The 19,654-nt window shown below is 43.2% G+C and overlaps 1 protein-coding gene across 5 annotated transcripts in view; it reads left to right on the top strand.

Annotated features, from left to right (window-relative positions):
- Positions 1-19,654, top strand: part of INTU (inturned planar cell polarity protein) — a 70,277-nt gene that overhangs the window by 39,557 nt on the left and 11,066 nt on the right. For 4 of the 5 annotated variants that reach the window (XM_072624609.1, XM_072624610.1, XM_072624612.1 and 1 more), the window contains exons 7-13: positions 2,527-2,604; positions 3,706-3,889; positions 6,836-6,889; positions 9,328-9,390; positions 11,969-12,190; positions 15,262-15,753; positions 17,228-17,325. In XM_072624609.1, coding sequence (XP_072480710.1) covers positions 2,527-2,604; positions 3,706-3,889; positions 6,836-6,889; positions 9,328-9,390; positions 11,969-12,190; positions 15,262-15,753; positions 17,228-17,325 — 1,191 coding nt within the window. Of the gene's footprint in view, positions 1-2,526; positions 2,605-3,705; positions 3,890-6,835; positions 6,890-9,327; positions 9,391-11,968; positions 12,191-15,261; positions 16,550-17,227; positions 17,326-19,654 lie in introns of those variants that run through there. The other variant, XR_011970573.1, reaches the window with a different exon arrangement.

Raw genomic sequence — 19,654 nt, 5'->3', positions numbered from 1 at the left:
ACATGTTTTAGTGTAGACAACACAGTAATAGCTCACTGAAAAGTACCAAAGGCAATAAGAGAGGAAAGAAAGCAGAGTCTGCCGGAAGGAAGTGTAGCAAGAGCAGATCTGAGAGGAGATTGAGTAGAGGAGTCTCAGGGGTGTCTGTGTACTAAGCAAAAGCCAAGTTGGTAGTCAGCTGGCTGCAGCCCACGCTGATTAAGCCTAGGCTTTGTGCAGAGCTGTGGGCAGCATCCTGGGGGAGGTACATTATGTACAATGTAATAAGACCTACCCTCATGGATCTCACAATCGTGCCAAATGCAGGTAACCACAGCAAAGAGGGAAAGGGGGTGGTCCTCCAGTTTCAGCACATAAAGATCCTGCTCCCCCAGCCACCTAAGGGCCTGAAAGAAAAAATCAGGCATAGACCTGTGGGAGAGGGAAGAGGACATAGGGAAGGGAGTGTTGGATAGATCAGCCAGAAGAACAGATGCTGAGGATGGGTCCTGCAAGCAAAGGAAGGGAATACTGGAGCGTTTCATGCTCCCTGTACCTCTTCTTGGTCACATAGCATCAGAGAAATTCTATCCCAGGGTCAAGAAACTTTTCTGGAAGAAGCCAGATAGTAATGTTGTAGGCTTCATGGGCCAAGAGGCAAAACTGATTATGTTGGATAATTACTCATAGAACCAAGGAAAAAATTTTCCACAATTTTTTTACTGGTAAAATTAAAATATAATAATAATAAAGTGCATTTTTTGGTAATATAGGTCTGTTAATGATAAACATGGAATTCTTGGTGACATTTTGATTAACTGGGATTCAAAGTTAGTGTTCTCAGTCATCAAAATTCATTGCAAAGGTCCTTCTGTTAATCCTAATCTGTCATTAAATTTTATGTATTTCATCTTTGAAAATGACTTTTCATACAGATAGGCACTGCCAAATACTGATATCAGTTCCAAAGCATATGATTTTAATTGAGTGTATTCATCACTTAGAAAATTCTAGTAGATTCTTAAAGTTCCCCAACTGCATAGGTAAATAAATGAATTTTGAAATATGGACATTTCTTTTGCACTTATATCAAGTTCTGAAAAAAGCTGAAACTGTAGTCTGAGCTCAGAAAATAGATGCACTACAAATTTGTGTAGGAATGGAGGTCTCACTTTCATTTTTACTTTTGACAACACAGAAAGTACTTTAAAAGCAACTTAACATTACTCATAATTCAAATAACATTCATTGTCATTATATTGAATTTACCGTAGTATGGTTCACATGTAAGCATAGTTTGCCTTATAATTTTAGAATGAATTCATTAAGAAACATCAGGTCTCTAGCAAAAGCTAATTTCCAAATCCATTCGTTGTCGAATAGTGGTGGGGGAGAGTGGTTCTTCTCATTCAGAAAAACTCAAATCTCAGCCCTGAGCTCAAAATATTGTAATGGAAGGTTTTTTTTTCTCTTCTTGTTTTGACATGATAGGTATGCACTGGTAGTAATAAAATAAAATAAAATGTCAGGTATAATATGGCACTCAAAATACTATTCAGTTTATAAATGCCTCTCTGCAATTTGTGATGCACTGAGCAGCTGTGGAAAGTGATGGAAGCAACACATGTGGTCTCTGTCATCATTGTAGCACAAAAATAGCCATGGAAAATACATAAACTGTGTTTACACAGCTGTGTTCCAACAAAAACTTTTTTTGTGTAAAAAGCATTCTCAGTTCCCTAGCTATCCAAAAACAAGAGATGGGCCCCATTTGGCCCATGGGCTGTATCTCTAGCCAAATAGATAAACAATCTTTATCACTAATTGGTGTTCTCCGTTTTATGTCCTCCTCTCTACCTCATCCCCAGATTTACTGTAAGGCTTGGACCGTCCAGAATGACATTGTACATGCCCTCTATTCCCACCCCTCAGCCCCAAACCTGTAGCAAATCCTAATCAGCCACCTGGGAGTTCCCCATTCCATCACAGACATGCAGTCAGATGAGACTTAGTACACATGGATCATACATTAGTTCTCGGCTTCCTTTGCCATCCTTCCCTGTGGCTATCCCAGTGGTACTCGGACTTGATTTCTGGCCCAAGTACCATACAGGAAACCAGAATGCTCATTTATCCTAAAATTAGGTCATGAGACATTGGGGAGGGGATGGGGCATCTCCAGTTGTCCTGCTCTATATGTGGCCACTGGACCCAGATGATTCCAGAGCAGAAGGTGAGGCTGGTGACCTTGCACAGCCCTCCCTCACCTAAAGCCAGTTCACTTGAAAGTCGTGGCCTCATCTTCCCAATGTCGTGGTCCTCATCAAGAACAAAGAACTAGCAACACCAATGAGACTTTACTTATTCAAACAGTATAACAATAAAATTTAAAACAGAGGCACCATCTGTAATAGCACTACCCAGCACTATGTAAAAATGTGCTTGTCCGTTATCTCAAATTTAAATCTATTTTGCCTTCTTTTGATGTCAGAATTCTGCTATTTACCCATATGGTTGTGAATTAATAGCTACCGTTTGCTTTTCTAGAGTTCCTCTTCCTCAGCTAAGAAATATGATAGAAGATGTTGCCCAGACCTTAAAGTTTATGTATGGTTCTTTAAACAGGTAAGTATTATATGTGTTGAATGATTATTTTTGTGACATTCTTAGCAAATCACTCAATGGCCTTGAGAGGCCACAAGGTATCTCAGAGATAACACTAGAGTTATATGACCAGTCTTAGCCTCCTTTCTTGTTTCTACCCATGGTTGAATCACTTCTACTCCCACCCACCCCTCATACCAGAATTGTTATTATTATTAATGCTCGCCTTCACTAACCTGGGGGAAACTTCACTTCTATTCTTAATTTCTAAAAAGAAAAAAAGAGGTTAAAAATGCTCCTTTCTTGTAGAGCAGGGATCTTCTTAGTGTCATGGACCCTTTGACAGTCTGGTAAAGCTTGTGAACCTCTTCTAGGCATATTGTTTCTAAATGCACAAAATAAAATAAGATCACAAAGGAAACTGATTATATTGAAATTCAGTTATCAGAAAAAAAATTTTAAGTTCATGGTCCACAGGTTATTAGACTGCCCTTACTCTTTGACCCTGGGATACCCAAAAAAATCAGAGAAAGAGGAAAAGGTCCTCTCTGTTATGAGGCAGCTGGTATCTCAGTGGAGAGACCACTGGAGTCAGGAAATCCTGTGTTCAAATTCAGCCTCCGACTCTAGCTGAGTGACTCAGGACAAGTCACTTAACCTGTTTGCCCCAGTCTCTTCACTTGTAATGAGGATAATAACAGCGCCTACCTAGCAGAATTATTGTAAGGATCAAATGAGATCATTATTAATAAAGCACTTAGCCCAGTGCCTGGCCTGTAATAGGCATTTAAGAAATGCTTATTCCTTCCCTCCATCGTCTTTTTCAGCATCATGCGTTTTTAGACCCATGAATGCAAAAAAAAAAAAAGACATTACAACCCCTGTGTCTGCATCCTTTGACATCATTGTAGCCTTCATAGTGTCAGCCCCCTTCCAACAGAATTTTCTGCTGGCATTTTAGAAAGGAGACTGTGGAGAACACATGGGTTCCATCCCCAGCACTCAGGGAAGACCAAGGGTCATGTGTATCGAAGGGGAAATTCAAATGAGGGATCACGGCTGATGACGTCAGCATCATGGAACGGATGATGTTGTTCTGACTTGACATTAACATTTCTGCAGCGCATTCTGTGAGGCGGAGAACGTGGCTCGGTTGGATCATTTTTTCAGTTTGTTCTTCCAAAGAGCAATTCAGCCCGAAAAGCTTTACTCCAGGACCGGCACTCAGTGCTACGATGCCTCCAGCTCACTGTTCATCGACACTCTGCCTGGCGTTCAATGGCTCACGCTTCCACAAGAAACCCAGGTAACCTCAGGCTCCCCAAGTAATCAAAAACAGCTTTCTTGACAAATCTGTCTTTTCTCCTCAGTCGGTTATGCATTTGGAAGGGAGATCAGTTAGTCAACCAGGGAGTATTTCTTAAGCACCTTCTGTGCTGGACACTAAGCTGGGAGCTGGGCATGAAGCTGACATTCCATCAGGAAAGAGGAAGGAAGGGATAAAAAGAGACATCCATTGAAGAGACAGAAATGCTTTTACAAAGAGAGACCACCTCTGGCTTTATCATTCTAGATTGTCATTTAGACTTGTTAAAATGGGGTCGTATTTCTGTTCACGCGGAATACATTGAGGGGAGCAAAGCGCCCGGGAGTTTTGGGTTTTGTGATGTATTGTGCTGTTAGAAGATGGGCTGAGCAGGAAGGTCCTTATTTAAAGTACAAACTTAGCCAAGAAGAAGGAAGTGAAACAGGACATGTTTTATTGGTTTAAGATGTTCTGTGCAAGCCTTTGCCATCACCTTGTTCTAATCTATGAGGTTTGGCAATGACCTTTCTCCTAAAGGGGGAAGTTTTCTGGTGTCCATCTAAGTTTTAGATACCTTACATGACTCAGACCCTTGTTTTTCCACCCCAGATGACTAGACCGTAGTAGGACGCATAACAGCAGACCCAGCCACATCGCCACAAAGTCTGTCCCTCCTGAAGATAGTCACCATTCCGTGACCCAGGATCTGAATGAAAGCCCTAACCCTGAAAACTCAGAGCTCAGTTCCAGTCTTCCTAGACTGTGGCTTCATTTGTTTGAGTCAATACCTACTTGCCCTCTATGAGCAGGGCCACTCAGTGCCAAGTTAACTCGTGATAACAGACTTTTCTTGAATTTAACAATTTCATTGCAGAGTTTTGTCTTTATGCTTTTTACTGGTGTTTCCCTACAAGAGGATGTAACTTTTTGAAGGCCAGCTATCAACAAGGCCATGCATTGGGAATATCTTAGGTCCAACTGCATGTCTTGCTTCATCGTAGAATTCACATCTACAAAATACTTAGGCTCCTTTATCTATGTTAGATCTGTCTGTAGCAGAAATTACAGACCACAGTATATGTTTAGCCCTAGATCAGATGCCAAAGGGAGACAGAAATGTGAGAAATGAGCCCTAGCCTCTAGATGCTTCTAGGTCTGGTAAGGGAGGCAAGATAATTCATCAGAAAAAAAATGGTAGCTAGGTGCTACCTTAGATGGAACCCTGGACTTGGGACTCAATGACTGTGATCTCGTGGGCCCCAGATGAGGGGGTTGGACTTAACAGCCTGTAACATTCCTTCCAGCTCCAATCCTTTTACCATCCTCAGCGATCAGCACAGTGCCTGGCACATCGTAATGAATAAATGTTTATTGGATTGAATTGATCCTATAGCTAATAATAAAGAAGTCATATGGCAAAGTCTTCAATTATGTGGTAGACTGTTGGAGTAATTAACAGGCATAGCTTGCTTATTTTCTAAAGAATGACTGTGATTTTTCCATGAAGAAGTTAAAAGCTGAAAGACGTGGACATAGATGCCCCTGGTTTTTATTTATTTATTTATTTTTCTTAGGAGTCCTACAGGGCCTTTTATGTCTTCTATTTTCTCCTTCTGGCTATATTCTGGATAGCAGGGGTGTACTGGTTCTACATCTCCCTGTTCAAAAAGAGCAGTTCTGCATAAATGCTTGTGCTCATGTGGTGTCTGGCCCCAGATGACCTGGAGTCTAACTTTTAGACCTGTTACTCTCACGGGATGAGTGGGGACATGGGCACTTTTCACCAATTGTTTAGAAGTTTTACTTAGATTTTATTTGATTTTTTTTATTTTTTATTTTACGCTGATTTATTGATTTTATTTTTCTTGGGATACACAGGAGTAGGCAGGAGAAGAAATATTAACATCACATTTTTTCTTAAAGAGTCTTGGGGCCAACCAGGAAATACTGGACAATAAGTGTCATAATTCAGTAATAGGGCACCGCACCCCTGGCTAGTGTCTGAAACTGGGGCTCTCCTTCACAGCGCGCACACACACACGCACACGCACACACACACACGCACACGCAACTATAGTCTTTGTCAGATGATGAAAAATGTGGGTCGTCAATGAGTGTGGACACGTTACGAGGCATGACTCATGTTTCAGAAGGTTCCATCATCTTGGCCAGCATTGTTTCTCTCAGCCCTGTAGGGAAAGTTGCCTCCCAGTGAGCAGCACATTTGTCAAGCAACCGCAGTCCCAACCTCTCGGCCGGTTTAAATTTGTATAACGAAAATAAAACAACTCCTGAGCTCTCTTTACAGTTTGGATACCTCTGAGAATGAGTCAGATGCTCTGGGACATTTCTGTAGCAACAAACCTAAATCCTACGTGATGGCAGAGCTCCCGGTGCCCTAGCTGGATAGTTGTCCTGTGCCAGGTCCCAGGGGGGCTTCATCCATTCAGGCAGTAAGATCAACATGATTCTGTACAAAATGCTGTGCTGGAGGGGCAGGCAAGGAGAACGTTGTATTTTACCTTAAAAAAAATCTAAACTATGGAGAAGTACATGGAAATTTTTTAAATTATTGTATGGCCTTTGAGGATATGCAGATTGGATCGTTGTTTGCTCTTAAGAACATTGTTTAAATGTTTAAAAAATAGGTTTATTTCAAACTCGAGGAGCAGTAGAATCCCTCCATGAGCAAGTTACGCTGCTTTGCATTGAATACAGGTTGAAACCTACTTCTCCTAATAGTGTTTTATTGATGTGCCTGTATTTTAAAGACTAGTTGTTTTGTAACTGCAGTAAGAAAAAGGGTGTAGTATTTCTTAATAAGTAATAGAGAGGGAGAAATGCCAATTCATTCTGATTAGCACATATAGATTACCTGACTCCTCCACTATTTGCTAGTAAACGTATTCGTAATAATTTTGAATTCTGTTTGTGTTCTTTCCTTAGATGGAAATCGACATGGCATTAAATGATTTGGAGGCGGCAGACTTTGCAGAACTGGTGAGAGAAAAAAGTTTTAGACACAGCTTAATGCTAATGACTGATTGGATGAGATTTTCAAATTTTTATTATATTTTTTCCAGTTAATGAAAACCCAGCTTTTGTCCTTCCCACTTCCCCCATCTCTGTTGAAAAAGAAAGAAAAACAAAGCCCTTATAACAAATATACGTATATGTAAATATGTATATTTTCAAACAAAACAAATTCCCACATTGACCGTATCCTACATACGCATATATATATGCATACATTGTCATACATACATATGGGGGTATAATGTGTGTGGATGTGTGTGTATCCTGAGTCCCTAAGAGGTGGGATTCATGTTTCACGTTGAGTCCTCTGGAATCCTGGTTGGTCCCTGCATTAATCTTAGGTCTTTAAAAGTTGTTTGTTTTTACAAAACGGTTGTTACTGTGTAAGTTGTTTTCCAGGTTCTGCTTACTTCCTTCCATATCAGTTCACACAAGTCTTCCCAGTTTCTCTGAAGCCACTCCCTTTATCACATCTGTCATTTTCAGAGAAAGGAGGATTCTTCCTGACTCCAGGCCGGCATTCTATCCTAACCTTTAGCCATTTATCAATTGGAGAATGGTTCTTTTTCTTAAGAATTTGACTCCCTTGTTTAGAAATTAAACCTTTGTAAGAGAAAGGTGCTGCAAAGAATTTTTTCCCATTTTGTTGACTGGGTTTGAAATAGTATTTGGTGTTTGATGTCTTCCTCCTCCCTCCCTGGCAGGCCTGGGCAGAGTCATGCTCTAAGGCCTTTGAGGGGGTGGATGGGCTTCGAGGAGTGCTGGTGGAGTCTCTGCAGCAGGGGTGGGGCCCACACTCTCAGCCTGCTTGCCAGGGCATGAAGGCTGGCAGGGGCAGACTTGCTGAGTAGCACCGTGAGATTGAGAGTTCTTCAGGGTTAATCCACCAGGGTTTCTCTTGTCCTGGCTAACAGTTATCGAGCACTCCTTATGTGGATCCTCACAACCCTGTGAAGTGAGGAGGTCATCCTCTTATCTCCATTTTGCAGCTGAGGAAAATGAGCTCCAGTGAGGTCAAGTGACTTGCCCAGGGTCATACATCTCATAAGTGATTGAGGCAGGGTAAGCTCTGGGACAGTCAACCTCATGGGACAGTTCAGCCTTATGTGAACATTGAGTCACGTCCATGGTATTAAGATGGCTTTCTTAAATAGCTGTATAACAAAGGGACCTTCCCCTTTCCCTCTCACGTTAAGTACTTAGTGTAGGTTGCACAGTGGTTAGAGCACTGGGCCTAGAATTAAGAAGACCTAAAATCAAATACAGTCTCAGACACTAGCTGTGTGACCCTGGGGGAGGCATTTAAACCTGTTTGCCTCAGTTTACCCATCTATAAAATGAGCTGGAGAAGGAAATGGCAAAGTACTCCAGTATTTTTGCCAAGAAAACCCAAATGGGGTCACAGGAATTGACTCAACAACATCAAATAATCTGGACAAAAGGCAACGGGACAGAATGAGAGGGTGGGCAGAAAACTGGCCTCAGAGTCAGGAAGAGCTGAGTTCAAACCCCATTTCTGACAGAGACGTCACCTAACCTCTGTTCACGGGCAGCTTGCTGAGACAAGATGGCACCACTGGAGACAGCGTCCTCCCCGGGTGTTCCCTGAAGATACCCATGAAACAAATACATAGTGCCAAGCCACTGATAAATAAAACATGCATCTCCTTCACAGCACCTAGACGCTGATCGAGAGGAGAGCGATGTGCAAAAGTCAATTCAATCTGAACTAAAACATATTAAGTGCCTTGGAGAAGGACAGAGGCCTCCGAGGTCAGAAAGGTCATTCTGTCCTGTCTTGGGAGTTCAGCCTCTCCCTCATTGTCTTCCCCTCAGCCCCATTTCTTACCCTTGTACCGAGGGCTTTGCTGTTCATGTTGATGTCCCCTCACACAGCTTGGCCTCCCAGTTCCTCAAAGATCCCTCAAAGCCCATGCCTTCCTCCTCTGTTCCACATTCATCCACATACAGGGATGACTGTGCCCTGGATCCCACTGACCTTCCTCTATCAGCCATACCTTCCTATCATCCAGTCCCTCCAGGCCTCCGTCCTTCCAAATTTATTCTCCCTTATTGTGACTGTCGTCAGTCTCTCCACCCTATAGCTACCCATTTCAGCTCCTAAACTGTCCTATAATCTCAAATCCCACACCCTCTCCTCTTATTACCATGCATCCCTTGCTAAACCCCAGCCCTGGATTGTACCTTCCACTTACCCCCTGTGCTCCCCCTCCAGCATCAATAAATATTAAATGCCTACTGTGTGCTAAGTCCTGGGGTGGCCTTATGAAGGCTAGACCTGCCTCCACACTATGTTGAGGCATCATTGTAAGATCCAGGAAGAGACAAAGAAACACTAAGAATTTTAAATTAACCGTAATGGTATGTTGTCTGTTTTTCAGTCGGAAGATTACTACGACATGAGGCGTCTGTACACAATATTGGGATGTTCTCTGTTTTATAAGGTAAGAAAACTGCTGGATTAAAACCTGAAATTTTTGTAACTGTCATAAATTTACCTAAGATATGCCTAAAATAACCTTTACCAAAATATGTCATGTTGGTAAATTATTTTATGCTTTTCATTTAATATAGGTGCAATTTCAGCAAAACAAAGTATTTGTAGCTGTGCACATATAAATATTAATCAGTGATTTGATTCTGAAAAATCAGAACTAAGTAGAGGAGGGTAAAGGCCCATGATTTGAAAAAGCTGAGTGTGTACAACATTTCTCTTTTGTGCAAAAGTGTGCCTTGAACTTGAATCTTTTATTTAGAGTGACAGAATATACTGCTATTTCTCATTATTTTGTTTTAAAATTGAAAAAAATTTATTAAATCAAAATAAAATAGTGATATTTTAAGTAAAGCAAATTAAGGCAGAGTTAAGGTATGTTTAATGACACAGTGCACAGGAACTCAGGAAGACCTGAATTCAAAAACAGCCTTAGACACGTCCTAGCTGTGTGACCCTGGGCAAGTCGCTTCACCCTGTTTGCCTCAGTTTCTTCATTTGTAAAATGAGCAAACCACTCCAGTGTCATTGCAAGAAAACTCCAGTTGGGTTCACAAAGACTCAGACATGATTGAAAAATAAATAAGGTATATTTAGTTTGTAAACTTTGTTAGATTTTCCTAATAGTCTGTTTTCCTAGAGGCAGCTTGGTTTTAACCAGAGTAAGTAAGTAATCTTTCATTCCAGAGAACCTCCCACACTTAGTAGTTGTGTGATTATGGGCAATCTCCTTTATCCCTCTGAGCCTCAGTTCCTCATCTGTAGGATGGTGTAATGCCCGCCTATACTTCCTGAATCATAAGACATTATACAAATAGGAGTTGCTTTTCTATTCTCTGCTAGGGCCTGCCAGGTGAGAGCCTTCAGGCACGTACCTGACCAGTCTGATTCTGGAGAAATAACACATCTTTTTAATGTCATATTAATCATTATAATAGCCAACATTGACATCTCCCTTTAAAGTCCTGAGCCCTATGAGGTAAGCACACAGATATTACTGGTCTCATCTTGCAGATGAAGAAACTGAGGTTGCAGAAGATGAGTCACTGCAGGAAGCAAGGTTAAACAAGCCTCTGGCCTCCCTGAGCACTGCACAGCAGGGGATGGGAAGGATTGCCCCAAGGTCTGAAAGCTCTGCCTGTTCTCAGGTCACTGGAAGGAGATTGTACAGCTAGGAAACCTCAAGGGAGTGGAGCTTTTTCCAAAAAATAACCTAAGAAACTTTGAGACAACTTACTCCCATTCTATCAACGTAGGTGTTCGACCCAGAACATCTCCGTGGAGCAGTCTGATTGCCCAGGAGCCATTGGTCTCCTCTGTCTCAGGTTCCTTAGGATTCCCAGCTTAGAACTCTCCCCACATCCTGCTTATAGTTAATAAATAAAAGGTTCCCTTGATAGCTGCTGTTCTGAATAGAACACGAGACTTGTTTCTCTGACAGACACCCAGCTAGGCAGTGTCTGAGGCAGCCCAGTGCTCTGTCCGCTTTGTCACACTGCTCCCTATTTATTTATCTTAAAAATGAAATGTGAAGTTCTTTTTTTATATTTCCATTAATGACATCTTCCCCCCAGCCCTCCTTTTCTAGCCTCAAAATCTTAGGGTCATTTTTCTTCCTTCTTCAATTCCCAGATATGATCAATTCCACCTTCCTAGCATCCATCCTCTTCTTTCCATTCCCCAGGCTGGTGCCCAGGTCTGGGCCCCTTCACCCAGACTTTGGCACCATCTCCTGACTGGTCTCTCAGCCCTCTTTCCCGCTCTGATCCTTTCTACACACCATTGGCAGGATCAGCTTCCAAAGGCTTCAAACACTGCCAACATTTTTTTGTTGTTTGGTCATATCTGACTCTCTGTGACCCCATTGGGCATTTTCTTGGCAAAGGCACTGGAGTGGTTTGCTCATTTTACAAATGAGGAAACTGAGGCAAACAGGGTGAAGTGACTTGCCCAGGGTCACAAAGCTAGTAAGTATCTGAGGCCAGATTTGAGCTCAGGTCCTTCTGACTCCAAGCCGGTGCTCTATCTACTGCACTATTCCTCACCAAATGAAAGCTGAAATCCTTGGCATGGCATTCAAGGTCCTCCACAATTTGACCACAATCTATCCAAATTTCTCTCCTGTAGTCTTCCTCCATTCCAGCCAAAGTGGAATCACTGCTTTTCCCTGAAACACCATGGTTCCTTCACTTATAAGCTTTCTCCCCCAATTCTGCCTGGAGAAGTGTTATCTCCCCTCAGTACAGTGGAGATGTCCCCTCCCCCTTTGTATATGTCCATCCTAGTTATTGATTTTCTGTGTATGCCTCATCTTTCCTTGTCCACTGAGAGCTCCTCAAGGACATTCATCAGGTTCTGTTCATGTAGGCATGAACACCCTGCCATGTTAGGCATTTAACATAAGTTGTGAGTCCTTCAGGGGCTCAAGTCTAAAAAAAAGGATTGAATCCTGTTGCCTATGACCTAGGAAGCCTCTCAGGAGACATTGTTGAGGTGACTTCCAACTCTGTGCTTCCTTCCCTTCCAAGGGTTATTTGATTTGCAGCCACTTGCCCATCGATGACCTGATTGACATCTCTGTGTATTGTCGGCATTATTGCCTGCTCCCATTAGTCTCAGAACAGAGGATTGGGCACTTGGTCATATGGAGAGAAGTATTCCCACGCCACCACCTTCATCCCACTTCTGAACCAGATTCCCAAGTCTTCCAGGAGTCTGAGGGAAGATACTTTTTATTAATTGTTGGTTTGGTAAGTTATGTCTCTGGTCATTCTTAGAATCACTTCCCACACCCCTTCCCATGTCTGACTTTCAGAACAGATTTTTAAGTGAAAAGGGAAATACAGATTATTCATCAAATCAAAGGTTGAGGATTGAAAAGACTGTGCTCCTTCCTTTGAATATTAGGGAACCCTGGTGAAATTGAGGGGCAAACATTTCAGGATTCCCTTTAGGAGTTTCTTCAGGGGAGAAAAAGGTGGGTACCACCAGAAAGTAAGGAATTCAGGATATGGTCAAAGGAGTGCAGAATTCTGGATGGATTTGTGTGGAGTTCCCAAGTATCTAGTGTTCTTAACCAGGTTCTCAATGTGGGGCCTATAAATTTGTTTAGGAAAAAAAAATTACATCTTGGTTTTCACTGACTTCTGATTGAAATTTTGCATTTTCTTCAATTATTTTTCTAAAACATGAGTCTAAGAAAGGATCCATAGGCCTTCACCAAAGAGGTGAAGAACCCTTGGCCTCAAGGGTCCTGGGATGATCACAGACCTTAGATTCATCTGGTTCAACCTCCTTGTTTCACCAGTAAGGAAACCCCAGAGTCTCGTGACTTTCTCAAGGTCACCCAGGCAATGAATTGTAGAGCTGGGGGTTGAACGTGAACCCAGCTCTTTGGGTCCCAAGCCTATGAGCTTTTATCACTGTACATCTTGCTGGGTGACCAGCAGCACTGGCAGGGCAGGGTTGGGACTGTTTTCTGGTAGGAACCTAAGATACTTGGTGTGGTCTAGAAGGGAAGGAGAGGAAAAGTGATTATTATTTACATGAATAGGACACTTTGACTCAGCTATAGCTGAGTGAACTACCCAGGAAACAAGTTCAGGGAACTGTAGCCTCATCTCAGCCATGAAAAGTGACCATAATCACAGTAACTTTATTTAGGAATGGTAGGAAGGGCAGGTTATAGAAAAGCCTTTAACTGCCCAAAAGGGTTGTATGTGTGATTCTGGAGATGAACAGGCCCAGATGATCTTTGTCTTCAGCTATTAAAAGCATTGGCAGGTTCATTTACTAAGACTGGACGCTTAAAATATGATGGAAAACTGGTTATTGCGGGATTGGAAGTGTCTGTGTTATCTTGATGTGCAGAAAGGGGGAAGAAAATGAGTCAGAAAACTAGAGGCCAGTGAACTTGACTTCTGTTCCTGGAAAGTTCTCAAATGGATTGTTACAGAGGTGAGGTGATTGATGAACACCGAGATGGGATCCTTCTTTGGCAGGGTTAATAAAGCACTAGTTGAGGAGAACACTGGATAAAGTGAGCCTAGAGTTTGCTTTGGCAAAGCTTTGGATAAGTAGCTCCTCCTGCTCCAGAAAAGGTGGAGAGATGTAAACTAGAGAGTCACCATCATTCATGGTTGAATGTCAACATGGCTGGAGGTCTCTTGACGTTTTCTTCAGTGATATGGATAAAGCCAATGACGTCCTCTCATGCAGTTTGCAGATGACCCAAGCCAGGGGGGATGACTAACATGCTGGAGGACAAAGTCAGAACCCAAGCAGACCTCAGTGACTTAGAACAGAGGGGTCAAATGTGTGGGCCACAACACATCTGAGTGCAGCCCAAAGCTGACTAATGTAAGCCCTCCTCAATTTTGATGTATTCATAAAAAGAAATCTATAAATACATGTGGTTTGCCCAGCCAGCATGCAGCCAGCAGGATCCTTTTCCATGTGGTAATGGCACCCATTTCTTTTTGAGTTGGCACTCCTGGGGTAGAGCACAGGGTAGATCAATCCATCAGTCATTAAGCATTTATTAAGTGTCTTCTGTGTACTATGTGCTGTGCCCTGTGCTAAACCCTAGATCTGATCTGATGAAGTTCAGTAGGGATACGTGCAAAGTTCTCATTCGTATACAAAAGATCAGCTTCTACTTCAGAGACGGCTAGAGAGCAGTGTGGCTAGAAAGTCTGGGGGTTTTAGCAGTCAGGTGTGGCCTGCCACAGACTCAGGCTGCAGTAAAAAGTGGGGAGGTGATGACTCTTTGGTCAGGCTTCTCTGGGAGCTTTGTCTCCCAGCCTAGGGACCCTGGTTTAAGAAGATAATTGGCAACTTTCTGTATGTGTGATCTTCCCCGTTAAAATGGAGCAGGGACTGTCTGCTTTTCAGGGAGAGTGCTTTGTGCTCATTAATAATAAATTCATTCATTCATAAGCTCTAAAGAGCATCCAGAGGACACCTACTAGGTGGAGGAAGAGCATTGAGTCCATGTCATAGAGGAGGCTTTAAAGGAGCTAGAGGCATTTAGGCTAGAAAAGCCCCATGGGAGGACCACTGGCCTCCAGTATTTGAAAGTCTAGCAGGTGCAGAAGCCTGGAAGGTGACGAGGGATGAGCCTGATGAGGGCTCAGCCGCAGAGGGCAGAATGGAGAGTTTCCCAGTGGAGAATTTCTGTGACAATGGGAGCTGTCCCAGAGTGGAAAGCTAAGGGACTTTGTCCTGGATGGCCTTCAAAGGATGACCAAGGGTCAGGTCTGTTAGAAGAAGGATTGGGAGAAGGGGAGGAGGACCAAGGATGCTTCCAATCCTAAAATTCTCTCATTCTGTGAGGAATGTTTCAAAAGGCCAGTCTCATGGAATGAATCTAAGAAACTGAAATATAATGGAGAAGAATGTAGAATTCTGTACTTGAACACAAGTATCAGCTTCCCAAGGACAGCATGGGGGATGTGTGTGTGGCTAGATAGTAATTCAGGTGAAAAAGAGGGAAAGTTCTGTGAGCTCAGCGTGAGCCACTCATGTGAGCAGGTTTGGGAAGAACCTGGGCCTGCCCTGAGAGGAACTGTGTCTAGAGTAGAAAGATGTCGCGCTGACCCCACGGGCCATGCTCACCTCACTTCTTGTGACCAGCATGGCCAGAGGGAGGCCTGCAGATGATGCCCTGGGAGGGACTGACAGCTGGCAGACTAGATGGTGTCTGAGATCGTCTCTAGCTGCGAGATTTTGTGATGTTAGATAACACCACTCTAGCAAAGGTGTTTTTCCGGTAGTCCCTCCCCCTCTAGTATAACCTGCCTCAATAACTGTTTTCTTACAGAAGCATTATCTGCTGTGTGTGCTACTAGTAGCTGGAGGATGTGCGTCCAAAGCTGTCGGGCATCCAGGACCTGATTGCATCTATGTGGACCAGGTCAAAGCCACTCTGCTTCAGCTGGAGGGAGTCGAGGCCAGCCTCGAAGAGAGGCTGGCCTCTCCTTCAAACCCCTGTTTGTCTTGTGCAGACTGGTTCCTTCCCTCCTCCCGAGATAAACTTGAAAGCTTGACCTCTTCCCCTCTCCTCACCAAGCTCCAACACACGTCCAGGGCCCTCACTTCTCCTTCCAGCCGAAGAAGGCTGTTTAGTGACTACTCTCTAAAGACACGTAAGCTCAGTCCTTCCAGAGGCAGTGGGGGCTCCGACAGTGGCACTGAAGGGCCTGGGGAAGGTGGTGTCCCCAGCCCACACATGACCCCAGATTCACTCCGAAAGCAGGGAGCCAAGGAAGCTCAGAGTCCTGGGGGTGCACAAGCCAGTGGCGCCTTGCTCAAGGTATGTATGTTCACACGAGGCTCTCCATTCCCTTCTGAGCCCACCTTTCCAGGGATGCCAGAACACACCTTATTTGAGCTGAGTTGGTTTTTTCACCATAGTTAACAGACCAGTAATTTATAAATCAGATGTCTTTTTAGCAAGAAAAGTTAACAATTCTAGGGGCACAAGTGGTCCAGGAATGGTGATCCTTGGTTGAACCTGTCCCTTGGTCTGTTCAGCCCTGCACTGTGAATCAGGTAAGGAGAGGGCTGGGTTAGGCAGTCTGGACAGAAAAATCCAAATCAGAGCCAGTCTTTCAGACTTCTGCCTCAGTCAAGGCAGGCCTGGGTCTGGAGCTCTGCCATGTACCCAGAACCAACCCACCCCAGGCGCATTGTCAAGGCTAAATTTCCAAAGTACTGACAGGTCAGATAAAAATCCCAGTGACTCACTATGAGAAAAGTACTGCCAGGATTTGGTTGCCATGGGCATAGCCCAGCAATCAGAGGCCCTTTCTCACCTGTACTCTGCCTGAAATCTGTCCATTGTGGAAACGCTTTTCCACATTTGTGTTTGACTTAACCCTCCACACTGTGAGGAGATTACTAGAAGCATGACAGAGGAGGCCCACAGAAGATGACGCCTCAGGCATTGGGGGCAGGTCCAGAGTGGAGCGCCTGCTGGCTGCCTGCTGCATGAGGACAGGCTTGAGACGTTGTGGCTGGGGCATGGGAGCAGTGCCAGAGAACCGTACTGAGAGGAACAAAGTGAAAGGGAAGTTCTTCACCAAACCCCAGAGGACCAGAACGAGGAGGTATCTTTAGAAGCCCAGAATCAGACTCTCTGAGTGGGGAAGGTCATCCGGCCTTAAGGTCACTGGATCCCTCTACCATTTTTCCAAACAGTAGCCAAGTGAGGATGCGTTTATCTCTGAAATCCTGTAATTCAGTCTGAGCTTCATCATTCCCCTCCAGCCCACCCCCATCCTCATATTTCTTGATTTGCTGAACTCCTTCACATAAGTGATAAACGTGTGGAAGTCATCCTAAAAGTTAGTAAAGGAAGGAAACCTAATGGGTTCAAAGAGGGTTTGGATGGATTCATGGCTTGCAAAGCCATGTGATTCCTAAGAAAAGCTACAAACAACCTTTAAGGTTGACTTTAGAAAACCAGCCCTGCCTTCCCCCAGCTCAATACCTGGGCCTGCTCCGTGATTTTCACTTGGCGTTGGAATACTGAGCTGAGTGGACCATGGATATCTGACCTCCTGTGTCTGTCCCTACAGAAAATCCATTCTGGTTGTTTTAGCTTAGAATAAACTGAGGCACCTCATTTAAAAGTGTAGTCTTAAAAAAAACACCACCTCATTCAGTTTCAGATACCTGTCAACAATTGGTGAGTGTGTCTGCTCAGTATGACTGCAATGGGTTATGTTTGTGATTCTGTTCAGGAGAAAAATCCACTAGATTTGGAAATATTGTTTGTTTTCCAGGCCACTAAAAAGAAAGCTACTCTTCCAAATCCTTTTCACTTAGGAAGGCCAAAAAAGGACCTTTCGGAAAAAGAAATGGAACTGTTTGATGCCATGAAGTAAGAAACGTGTTTAATATTCATTTTCATCAAGCTTTTAGCTTTCTTTTGAGTGAGGAAATTCTTGAGAAAGCAGAATTCGGAAGCATATCTAGCTTTTTTAAGTATTTTAAATTGTTATGATTGATAATAGCAAATAATGTAATCTTTAAGAAACAGTTTCTTGTGTCCCACCACCAGCATGTTGCATTATCAATAATGCTTATTCATTCACTCAGCAAACACATGTTAAGCTCTTGCCAAGTGTGTGTTCTTCACTGCATGATGTGCTGGGAATACAAAGTGACAAGCAGAATGGGCCTTGCCTTTAGGAAGCTTATGTGGTATACACATACAAAATGGAGGCAACGTAGATGCAGCATATTTTTGAGGAGGAGGGAATCAGGGTGGGCTTCCCGTAATAGGTGGCCCTTGAGTTGAGGCCAGGGAATCTGTAAGTCAGAGGGTGAGGGAGAGAGGATCAGACACAGGGCCATTTGTGCGGAAGCCTAGAAAGGGCATGTCATGGACAAGGATGGAAGAGTTCAATGAAAAGCTTATGAGCCCCGAGTCTTCTTGGGGTTGATTATAAAGGAGTTTAAAAACCAAAGAGAAGAGTATTTTTTCAGAGAGGCAATGGAGAGCCCCTGAAAGGACAGGGATAAAACAAGCACTCTGAGGGACCAGCTTAGCCAGAGCAGGAGCTGAATACCCGGTAGGGGAGGCTGAGGCCAGCGAGTGTCTTCCTCGGTGCTTTCTTGTGCACTTGGGGTAACAAAACTCCAGATTTTTTTATTCTATTGGGAGAAAGATAGCGGCCAAGCCCAGAGGAGGGATCAGTGGCAGTTGTGCACCCTTCCACATTCTGACCACATGCCCAGCCCAGAGGAGCCGGGCCTGTTGGACCCTCCTCCTAATCTACCACCTGCCCTACTTCAAACATGCATAGAGGTTCAATCAGATAACCAGGGCCCAGATCTGTGGCCTTTTTCCCTGAAGTCCCCACAGTGTAGACTGTTAATAATCATTTATCTCATAGGTCCAATAAAGATGGTGACCTAAAAAGTTAGGGAGCAGTCCAGCTGTGTCACACACACACACACACACACACACACACACACACACACACACACACACACCTTCCATCAAGACCAGAACTGTACTAAAAGATGTCCAGAAGAGAAAGGAGATTGGGAAAGGGGGCGCACCAGGGAAGTTAGTACAGACCTCAGGAAATGGACCTGTAGCCTCCAAGCATTAGGAAAGTCCATGAAGGAAAAATATGAGTAGACAAAACACCAAACAAGAAATAAAATGGGCTGGGAGAAGCCCACGAGGTAAACCCAGATGAAGATAGTAATTTCACAGCAGGCCAGGCTACAGAGGGAAAGTAGTAGTCTTGTCGTCTCACTGACTACAAGAATACTTAGAAAAAATGAAGCAAGAAATCACAAAAGAAACTAAAATAAGAGGAAAAAAACTGAAAGCAATTTAGAACAAAAGATGAAGATTGAAGCAGCAAATTCCCTAAAAATTAGAATGGAGCTGACTGAGCTTAATGACTCCAGAGGACAGAAGAAAATGTAAGCTTTCTACTCTCAAAAACTCACCTGGAAAACAGGTCAAGGAAAGGTCATTTAAGAATAATCAGACTTCCTGAAAATCGTGACCAAACGAGAAACCTAGATGTCATATTTCAGGAAATTATCAAAGAAAAAAAACCTAATGCTATTAGAATCAGAGGACAGAAGGACAAATAGAAGAAAAACGGTCCTGGAAGAAATCCCAAACTGAAAGTACTTAGGAAACGTCATAACCAAAATCCAGAGCTTCTAGATCAAAGAGAAGATTCTGAAAGCTGCCTTAAAGACAGAGCCCAGTCAAGATCAGAACATGCACATATACATACACATATGTATACGTATGTGTCTTTAGTTGTTCACTTGTTTCCTCCGATAGAATTTAAATAGCTTAAGAGTAAAGACTTCTGTTTTTGTCTGGTATTTCAGACTCCAGCACAGTACATGGCACATGGTTGGTCCTTAGATTCTTACTGGTTTTTTCTTCTCATAGACACCGTAGTCTCATAGGTAATAAAGGAAAATATGGCTCAAGGAAGTCTTTCATTAGCAACCATGGTAGGAAAAAAGTATTTAACCAACTTGTCTTGTTTGCTAGATTAAATCATTGTTAAATGAGTTGAAATGACGCCGTTTTGATTTCCTCTAGTGTAGACTAAACTCTAGTCTCTCGCTTGATTAAAATGACCTAATTTGAGCAGTATCAGTTAAAGGGGAAGAGAGAAGTAACTGTCTAGTTGAAAGAAATGCACTTGTTTCCTCCTTATTGT

The sequence above is a fragment of the Notamacropus eugenii genome, chromosome 7 (genome assembly GCF_028372415.1).
Source record: "Notamacropus eugenii isolate mMacEug1 chromosome 7, mMacEug1.pri_v2, whole genome shotgun sequence".
NCBI classification, from domain to species: Eukaryota; Metazoa; Chordata; class Mammalia; order Diprotodontia; family Macropodidae; genus Notamacropus; species Notamacropus eugenii.
The sequence above is the reverse complement of the archived record's forward strand: the minus strand, read 5'-3'. Positions and strand labels throughout refer to the sequence as shown.